The sequence below is a fragment of the Vidua chalybeata genome, chromosome 2 (genome assembly GCF_026979565.1).
Source record: "Vidua chalybeata isolate OUT-0048 chromosome 2, bVidCha1 merged haplotype, whole genome shotgun sequence".
Taxonomy (NCBI): domain Eukaryota; kingdom Metazoa; phylum Chordata; class Aves; order Passeriformes; family Viduidae; genus Vidua; species Vidua chalybeata.
Genome location: NC_071531.1, coordinates 49,072,519 through 49,082,525, shown reverse-complemented (window position 1 = coordinate 49,082,525; position 10,007 = coordinate 49,072,519). Strand labels below are relative to the sequence as shown.

The following is a 10,007-nucleotide window of genomic DNA, read 5'->3' as shown; positions in this document are numbered from 1 at the left end:
AAGCAACGCTGCAAATGGCATTTATATGAACATATTTTGTCTTTCCACCACGCTTGCTAGTTAACAAATTGTCTGCCCAAATTGCTGAACCATGAGTATTGTGTCAAAGAAGAGGAAAGCTGCAGATTCCCTTTGTCAGGGTGGACAGGCTGTACCAAACTCTCAGTCACTGATTTCCAACCTTCTTCTGTTTAGACCCCTAGGAATTCTGCTGTGGAGGTACAGGACTTTGTATAGATGCCTCTTCCCCCTGCAGCGATAATCATATTGCTTTCTTTTTCCTCACAGTCTACACTGTACACCTGAGCCTGAGGTCTGCAGACCACAGTTTGGAATTTGGTTTCCCAAGCAAAGGTTTCACTTCATTCTTTTTTAAACAAAAAGTCATTTTCTCGTGATATCTCAGTCCATAAATATTAGTAATGTTATTATTGCAATGCATGGGACAGTCCATCCTGCAGTCAGGATCACAGCAGGATCACAGAAGGAAGTGACCACATATCTGAGATCAGCTAGCAGCATGTGACTGCACAGCACACTGCAAAGTTCTGGGTCCCATCTGAATTCACTTTGGAGTCTCATCATGGGATTAAGGCAGTGGGACATCTATCTCACTTGAGGAGGAGAAAGAAATGAGAAACAGAAGAGGGTTATTAATGATATCCCAAAGGTAATGGGAAAAGAGGATGGACTTTAGGGTTTTGAATATCTTTTATTTAATATGTAATTTTTTTGTGGTTGCCCAGGGGAGCTATGGAGTCTCTGTCCTCAGAGATATTCAGAACCTAACTGGACCCAGACTGCTCTGGGTGGACTTGTTAGAGGTTGGACAAGATGGTCTCTGGGGGTCCCTTCCAACTGCAGCCAATATGTGATTGTATGGTTCTGAAATTTAAATATTTCTTCCAATTTTCTAAGAGAAGAATGAGCTGAAAGAACAAAACTGAAAGTTAACAAAATCTTCCCCTTTATCAGCCCAATAAATTAACTTCTATTAACCTTTCTAACCACTGCCAACCTTGTCAACCTGAGCAATCCCATTATGTTGGTTGGATTTTATCAGCACCAAAGGTAATTCTTCAGGCAACCTCTGAGGTTTTCCTCAGTGTGGAAATACGAGGGGCAAGGAAGAAGCACAGACGCACATTCTGGTTTCTGTCCCTGTGGGGTTTGGCACAGGATTTGGCAAAACAAACCCAGGACCTAGGACATGTGCTGGGATGTTTTATGCAAGTTATACCTACATGGGTGAGGAAACTGTCATACCCGTAGAGAAATGTGTGGCAATAGGTTCAGAAGCTATGCTGAACAGCTGCTCTTATTTAAAAGAAAGACAGGACAAGGGTTTAAATGGAACCTTCACTTGATGCAGGTTAGCCTGTACAAAATTATGTTTCTGATTGTAGGGCTGGGTTTTAGGAGTCCCGGGCCTCGGACTCTTTGGCTGTATCCATGAACTGACTCATCACTGCTTCTATCATTTCAGGCCCTTTGTTGCCCAGTGCAATTTTCAGCATCAAGTTATGCACCAGCAGATGATACCCAAAAGCAGAACTGGCTAAAAGCACAGGCAAAATAGGCAAATATCTTACTTAGAGCTTGCTGGGGAAAGCTGATTCCCTCTTCTCTCATGTTACCTGTCCATATTCTCCCAAAATTTCACAGAATACTGCTAGCCCTACTCCTCCCTCCCTCTGCTTGTGCTGCAAGATTTAATTTTGCATTTCCTAGGGAATGAAACTCAGTTATGCCTGACTGCTGAGAATCACAGAGCTAAATCTGGAGACAGGCTGGGCCAGTTCAGAAATGGGTCTGCTCAGCATCAGGGCTGGCCCAGGGAGGAGAAGGACCATGTACCCAGGGACAGGAGAGGGGGGAAGGACACAGCCTGAAACAGGACCTTTCAGTAGTGGTTAGAACCACTCAAAATGATGTTTAGCTTCACCTCTAGTCCCATGCTGTTATCTACCTGAAAACACTCAGACGTTTGATAAGGATTTTGATTATTTTACAAAATTATTTTTGATAATTTTACAAAATTATTTGGAGCTATTCTCAGTAAAGGGCTGAGGTCCCTAGACTGTTTTAGGCAGCACTTATCATGGAAGTACAAGGCTGCAATTCTGAGATCTGATGCTTTGTTCCCTAACCCAGATGATTCCCATACTTCAGACATCATTACTTATTTACTTCAGAATTATTCAGTGCCCCCTAGTCATGCTCCTGTGGGGTCTGCTCCCTTCCTGATGGGCTAGGCAGGGATTTCTCACTCACTATCTATTGCTTACACAAGTGATTCATGCTGTTAAAACACTGCTAAGTGCTACGAACTGCCTTAATCCAGTTTATGGTCTGAAACTCTTATGGCATACATTTCCCAAGTCTGAATTGTATGTGTTAGAGAGAAGACATATAGCAAAAGAAGGGAAAAAAAGAACAAAAAAAAAAAAAAAAAAAAAAAAAAAACAAAAAAAAAACACAAAAAACCAGGTTGTTTAAGCTAAAACAACCTTTGCCATCTTCTAGTCTAGTACTGGACTTTCCCAACCAGTGGAGCTACCATGTATTACTGTGGTTCTACACAGCTCCATGCTACCAAATGAATCAGTTTCTCTCTGGTAATGAATGTATTAATTTGCACAACATGTAAACATTACTTCCTATCACATGTGTCCCAGAGATTTATAGTGCAATTAGTCAGAGGAAAGTTGAAAGTGAAGCAAAAAGAACATTTACAAGCAGAAGAGGAAATGGGCAGGACAAGATGCATAAGTGGAAAGGCCTAATATTCCTTCCCCCACCTCAGACAGACACATATAAATAGTGAGAGAGTGAGTTCCCCTGCTCACTGACCACCACTCATTTGCTGCATCTCTCTGGGACATGCATCACCCCTTCAAGATGTGGGCAAAGGTACTGTCTTGTTTCCTTGCGCTGTAAGATGAGATTCTCTATTTAAGCTTTCGTATCCTCACTCCAAATGTTGCAGTTGGTGACCATCATACAATGGGATAAATGGTTCACCTGCTTTAAACTGCTTGTAAGTGCTTCCTCAAGATAATCATAATGCTTCACTGCAAGTGTGAGTGAGAACTTGTATGTAATAGTGGGTACAATTCTGGTCACCATTGCTAGAGAAAGAGGAATGCAGTGTGAACAACGCAATGAAAATATACAAGCATAGTAGGGGTGAGTCCATATTGTAGAGGAACACAGTTTGGTTTGCTTACCTCAGCAAAATGAAGGCCAAAGAGCAATACCAACACTGTGTGGATATGTGCAGGGGAGTAAAGGAAGGGGAATGAAGAGGGAAAATGAAAGGAGATAATTTCCAAAGAGAGAGAAAATATTCATTACTGCCCATATAAAAAAAGAAACTGTGTGTATAGATTGGTTGTAAATAATGTGTACCTCTGCACTGGGACATTTCTAATGGCCCAGGAAGGGAAGTTTTAGACCATTTTCTAATACAGGTACTAACAGCAGCTCACAGCCAAGAAGCAGGTTGAATTTGCATAATGGGTCATTGCTCAATAGGAGAGGAAAATAAATATATATCACTCCCAGATCAGCAGGATCCAGGAACAAGGAGCCACTGCTTTTCAAAGAGGCAAAATCTTGTCTTGGAGAAAAGCTGGGACTGCTGCTGAGAGTGAATTCAGTGGGAGCTGGGAGCTATGAGCAATATGTGCAAGGTAGTGCTGCCAACTCCTGCTTCCTACTGAGCTCCAAGCTCAGCAAGATTTGGGATAATAAGGCTGCCAGTCAGGGAGATTAAATTTTGCCTTCTTGTGTGGTAGTGGGTGCATTGGCTTGAAATGCTACTCTCTCACTGATTTCAATACCAACAAGTAGGTGCCATGGGAAAGACAGATGTTTTTACTCCTATTTGGGGTGGATGTGTGTGTGTGAATAGTCATTAGAGATGAAATGGGGATGAGATAGAGATGATAGAGATAATATTGCATAGTTATAGCACCTGCAGTGCATACTCTCAAGGGCTCAGGGAGAAAGTAGAAGAAATACAGAACAGAAAAGGATAATGATGAAAGCATAAGTAAAATATAAATAACACTGTGACATTTCTGGGAATAAAAAGAGGAAGAATTCAAACCATGGTTTTGCTGATGCAATTCATGTAAGCAGGGGCAGAAATGGCCAGTGTGCTAGACAGTAGCCCAAAAACTGAAAGGAAAAAAAAAAAGAGGAAAGAAAAGGAAAAAAAAAAAAAGAGGAAGATAATAGAGTGTTTGTTTTAAATATAGAGAAATATCTACTTCTTCTTTTTCTTTATTTTTTCCCTTCCCAGACAGTTACAGGAAATTTTGCCAAGGTGATTCATGGTTTGAATGCAAATCAGTTGACAGATCAAGTAATTCAGAGAAGTAAGCAAATGATTCTGGATACTCTTGGAGTGGGGCTTCTGGGTACCAGCACCGAGGTCTGCCACAAAGTGGCACAGTACAGCAAGGTAAGCTGTCTGGCATTCATAGCACACCCTAAGGTTTAGCTTTAAGAAAGTAAGGGAAAACTTGGGCAATGAAAAGGAAATTTTGCCATGGTGAAATTCTTTCACAGATGGAGAGAAATTGTGTTCTTCCCACTGGAGACAGTGAAACTTCAGTGCTCAAATTACTTTTCACTCTGGATGGGCAAAAGTCTGTGTATCACTCTATGCTAAGATCCCCCTCTACAAACACAGCCAACTAAGAACCTCTTCCTTTCTTTCACCTATGATATCTTATTAAAAACATCAACAAAGTAAGCATCACTTATCACCAGCCTTTCAAATCAAGGAACTGTTAAAGAGAAGGGGAGTTAGCAGTGGGTTACTTGCAGTAAAACATAATTGTCTGAGGTGCACTCGCCATTAGCTTCTCCTCTAGTCTTGCTCTCCTCAAACTAGTGGAGTAATTGACCCTGAAAGGAAGCCTTCCCAGCACAGGAGTGCATCAATGAGGAGGAGTTCAGCCCACTGTTTGATTGTTCAGACATGCATGGGTGGACTTGTGCTCCAGAGCTCTGTGTGCCAGTTAGTCTCTTCCCACATAGAATTCCCCTTTCCAAACCAGGGTAGTTTATGCCCTTTTATTCAGTTTGCAGCACCAGGAGGCCATCTATCGTTTACTCAGGGTCTTACAAAAACACAGAAAACAAAACCCTTTAATGAGACATCTCCCCCAACAAGATGATGACAGTCCCATCATCATTTAGGATGGACTTGATGATCTCAGAGGTTTTTTCCAACCCAGCTGATTCTGTGATTCTGTCGATGGGTGGTGAGAAGGGACATCAGTGGCCAGAGGTTGTGTGAAGGTACTGAGTGGCCTCGTGGTTGGTGTTGATCTGCTCCCAAGCTCTGTTTGGGTGGAACAGGACATAAGCCAACAGGAAACTTACCTTCTTTTCAGACTTTCTGAAAGAAACGTATTTTTCTCATAAAAGGGAGCAGTTAGGTCCCCAGAGGACATGGTCTGCTCTGAGTTACATCAGAGATACAATGCACATTTATCCTTATGTTCAGAACTTTGAATTAATTTATGTCAATTTGTTTCAGATCTACAGCTCAGATTTATCCAGTACCATCTGGGGCCACTTGGATTTCCGACTGCCTCCTCTGTATGCAGCTTTTGTGAATGGAGTGGCTGTAAGGGATGCTCTTTTATTTGCTCTGAAATCATACAAATTGATGTCATTCTTGCTCTATAGAGAACAGAATGTTCCAAAAATCATAGCTTATTCTGAAGCCTGCTACAAAACTTTTCTAGACTATTCTCCTAATGTGCTTCAACTTCCTTCCAGTGAGTCTGAACTTAAGGTATAATATATGTATGATCCAACACAACAACATCCCTTACATTTAATGTGGGACCTGGGGTTGTTGTCCAGTGTCAGAACTCTACAGCTTACAACCTGGTAACCTTGTAGCAAGGCAATAGCCTTGTTGTAGCTGTTTAAAAAGGCACCCTCTAGCTCTAGCTCTTTTCACTGGGATCTGAATTTTGTGCCAACTGGCAAAGTACAGTTACAGAAAAACACAGATGCACATATAGATACATACAGACATAATATCACAAGGCAACTTCATCTTCAATTATGCAGTTTCCAAAAGCCAGTGATATATTTTGGACATGCACTTTGTCATTAAAGCAATAACTGACTCCCCAGACATTTGTCTTAATTCAGATTGAGGCGTTTGAAATTGAAAGATGCACAAGAGGTGGGGTAGACAAATTTGGCAATTATGCAAAACTAGGAAAGGTGACCAACCAAGGAAATAGTAATATTAAGCCTATTTAAATTAGTGTGACAACAATATCAGAGGTCCAATTTAACAGCTCATTTCCAATGTAGAGAAAATTACCTTGGAAATGAGATCTGGTACCACTCAGCTCCTAGCAGCCCTTATGATATTCAGATCTGGCTGTTAGCATATATATGATCAGTTTATATCTTGGTCACAGGTCAGTTTAAGCACTTACTGAATACACCAGAAACACAGCTTACAGGGCCTCAACTTTCCTTATCCTGCACTGCAGGGCATCTTCCCAGATGGCATCAAAGGTTTTCAAGGCAGACACTGCATTTTCTTCTATCTGTTTAGAAACAGTCCTCAAAAATGCATAATCACAGTATTACAGGGCAAAATCTGACTGCTGGGGAGCCTGACCACTTTCACAGCTTGCCTTGAAGTTAAGACATGAGTGAACAGATGCGGAAGTTCCGTTTTTGAGGTGTTTTACTATACTATATTAAAAAAATGGTGTCCCTGATGCTCTCAGGTCTTTGGGGGTTCTCAAAACTTTGCAGGAGGAAGGAATGTGCCTGATAAGCAGTACATTACAGACACTGACTGCACTGTTGGGGACCATCTGCTGCCAGACCAGCAGCCATATGCCATGCTAGGAACACCTGAAACCTTCCTGAGCAGCTAGGTTCTGGATGTGGAAAAGAGAAGGCACCACTTGGGATACTCTCTTGAGCCAAGCAGCTCGTTCCACATTCAGACTGTAGCTTTCTCCTACTCCCAGCAACTCCAGAGAATCTGTTTTCTTGTGTGACAGGTCTTGTTTCAATGTGCTGAAAATTCAGGCTAAAGCCTCCTGTATGTTTGCAGGCTTGTGCCTGTTGACAGTGGATGGTTGCAGCAGAGAAATAGCTCTGATGATATAAATTCCATTTAGTAGTATTTAACTGCTAGATTTTTATGGTGCAAGTCCTAATAGCAGCATTAGTTGCAGCACTGGTGATGTAATTTCATTGTGTTTATATTTCATTATGATTTAGGGAAAGAGAAAACTCACTGTTCACATGGTGGACCTAGAACAGCTGCTTTAATTATAGCAGTCTAATTAAAGTAGCAAAAGCCAACTGCAGGAAAAAGGAATCACTGTCACACCAGTTTCAGGCTGGTACAAATTGAATTAAAATTATTCTCCTTTGAAGCAAGACCTCTGCTGCATTGTCACTTCTCAGACAGCCATGTTGGGAGTAAAGGTCTTTAAAAGACTTTTGAAATTTTTGCTTTCTAAGGAAGATCTAGTTCTTTGGTACATTTTTATACCAGTTACAGTAGTTTCATTTGACTGAGGCAACCTTGCAAAATCAGTTTATTTCTATACCAATGCTTCTCTTTCCATTAGGTGCACTCAATGGACTTTGATGACACCTGGCATCCAGCCACACACCCATCTGGGGCTGTGCTCCCTGCAGTGATTGCACTCTCAGAGGCTTTTCCTCAGAAGAAAAAAATCTCAGGTCTTGATCTGCTCTTAGCTTTCAATGTGGGAATCGAAGTGCAAGGCAGGTTGCTGCACTTCTCCAGAGAAGCCAGGAATATTCCAAGAAGGTACATAGAAATGTTTAAAGTAGAAAGTGGAATGAAGGTGGTTTTTAATTAGTGCTAATATTCATAATTAAATGTCAGTTAACATACAGGTGGCACAGGTATTCGTATTTCCTAAGCTGTTTGTCTGGAAATTTAGGGAAGGCTCATTTGACTCCTAACTCTTTAGCTAATAGATTTTTTTTTAAAGCATTGACCAATTCACAATGAGGCAATGATCTCCCTAGTTTGAATTTTTATAGATTTATAATAATATATAAATTAAATAATACTTTATATTTGACTATAAATTTGCTTTAAACTATGAGCAGCACTAATGTTTCAGTTGCTTTCTGGGAAGGACTTACTACAAGCAGTACTATTCCAGTTTTACTTTTTCCTGGGGAAAAGTAACTCTCAGGCCCCCACATGAATGCTGAATGTATATTTCTTTATGGTCCAATCCATTTCCCATGGCAATTAATGAAAATCTTTTGTAGAGAGTGAATTTGGGTGAGTTTTTGAAATCTGGTAATGAAGATACTTTTGTTTTCTCAGGTTTCACCCACCGGCTGTGGTTGGTACCATGGGGAGTGCAGCAGCTTGTGCTAAACTGCTAGCTCTTGACCAGCTGGAATGTAAAAATGCCTTGGCTATTGCTGCCTCCTATGCAGGTGCCCCATTGGCTAATGCAGCAACCCAAATAAAGCCCCTCCATGTTGGGAATGCTGCCAAGCATGGACTGGAAGCAGCTTGCTTAGCTTTACACGGCCTTCAAGGAAACAAACAGATCTTGGACATGGAGTCAGGGATGGGTGCATTTTATACAGATTACAACCCACAGACCCTGCCGACCTTGCAGTCCTACTCCTGGCTCTTGGACCAGCAAGATGTGGCCATCAAACGCTTTCCTGCTCATCTTGCAACACACTGGGTGGCTGATGCAGCATCTTCTGTTAGGAGGAAGCTTGTGCAGAGCAGTGAGAACTTGCTTCCCCTTGATAAAATTGAGAAAGTCATTCTCAAAGTCCCTGAGGTCAGATATGTGAACAGACCCAGCCCAGCCTCAGAGCACGAAGCACGACATTCCTTCCAGTTTGTTGCATGCTCCACTTTGCTGGACGGCAGCATGTCAGTCCAGTCCTTTGCCAGCGAGAACATTCACCGGCCAGCCTTGCGGGAGCTCCTCTGCAAAACACAGCTGGAGCACCCTCCTGACAACATCCCCAGCTTTGACAGCCTTTACTGCGAAGTGAGTGTCACACTTCAGGATGGCAACACGATCAGCGACTGCTGCACTACCTTCTACGGGCACTGGAGGAAACCTCTGAAAAAGGAAGACTTGGAGAAAAAGTTTCAATCCAATGTGCTTGGCATCCTGCCCACAGAAGCCATGGAAGGCATTATAGAGACTGTGTACAACCTGGAAAAAGTAGAGGACTGTTCTGTATTAAGTACATTTCTATCAGGACAGTCACCTAGAGCGCTTCCAGGGAAGCTGCTCTTCGAGTGCTCCAGCCAACAGCTACATGCTCTTCACAAAGCCAGTGCAAAATTCAGGACAAACTCTTAGTGACAAAATTAGTGACTCAAGCATTTCTAAGTAAGACTCCCATAATACAAGAACTATATTCAGTCCAATATTGTGGGTTTTGACTAAATAATTTGGTGTTTATGTGCCCAGCTTAGCCAGGCTGAACAGAAGATCCTCTGGTGGCACAGTCGACTCCAGCTATCTTTGTACCTTTAGAGGCAGAGCACTCACTGCTTGCCCACAGCACAAAAATCTCTCTGCTCCTCTGCCAAAAATCTGTGTTCTGCTTCTCCTAAATAACTCCATACAGGAAATCCAAATTCTGGAAGAGTATGGAAGTGCTGTGTCCTTGAAAATCATCATGGTTAGAAGTACAGAGAATTAAAACCTTTTCATAATTATTTCTGTAGATTTATCTCTACAACCTCCTTGTAGAAGGAACCTGTTATGCCTGAGCGTTGACATTTGTGCTAAAATAAACAGAGCACATGTAGGGAGGGGTAGCACTCAATACTTCGTAGCATGTCAGGTGTCACTGTAGCCATTGCTCTTGCGCTGAGGCACCAAAGACCTGGGCCCAGCCTGATCACACGAGTGCTGAGCATGAGGGACAGTTCCACACGCCTCCTCATAAAGGCATTATTTCCC

General features: G+C 42.1%; 1 protein-coding gene across 1 annotated transcript; it reads left to right on the top strand.

Moving 5' to 3' along the window:
- Nucleotides 1-2,864: 2,864 nt before the first annotated feature.
- On the top strand, nt 2,865-9,398 carry ACOD1 (aconitate decarboxylase 1). Its single transcript, XM_053934743.1, has 5 exons — nt 2,865-2,913; nt 4,310-4,471; nt 5,558-5,647; nt 7,644-7,849; nt 8,384-9,398. The coding sequence occupies exons 1-5, from the start codon at nt 2,884-2,886 to the stop codon at nt 9,396-9,398; spliced, it is 1,503 nt and encodes a 500-aa protein (XP_053790718.1). The 5' UTR covers nt 2,865-2,883.
- The last annotated feature ends 609 nt before the right edge of the window (nt 9,399-10,007 follow it).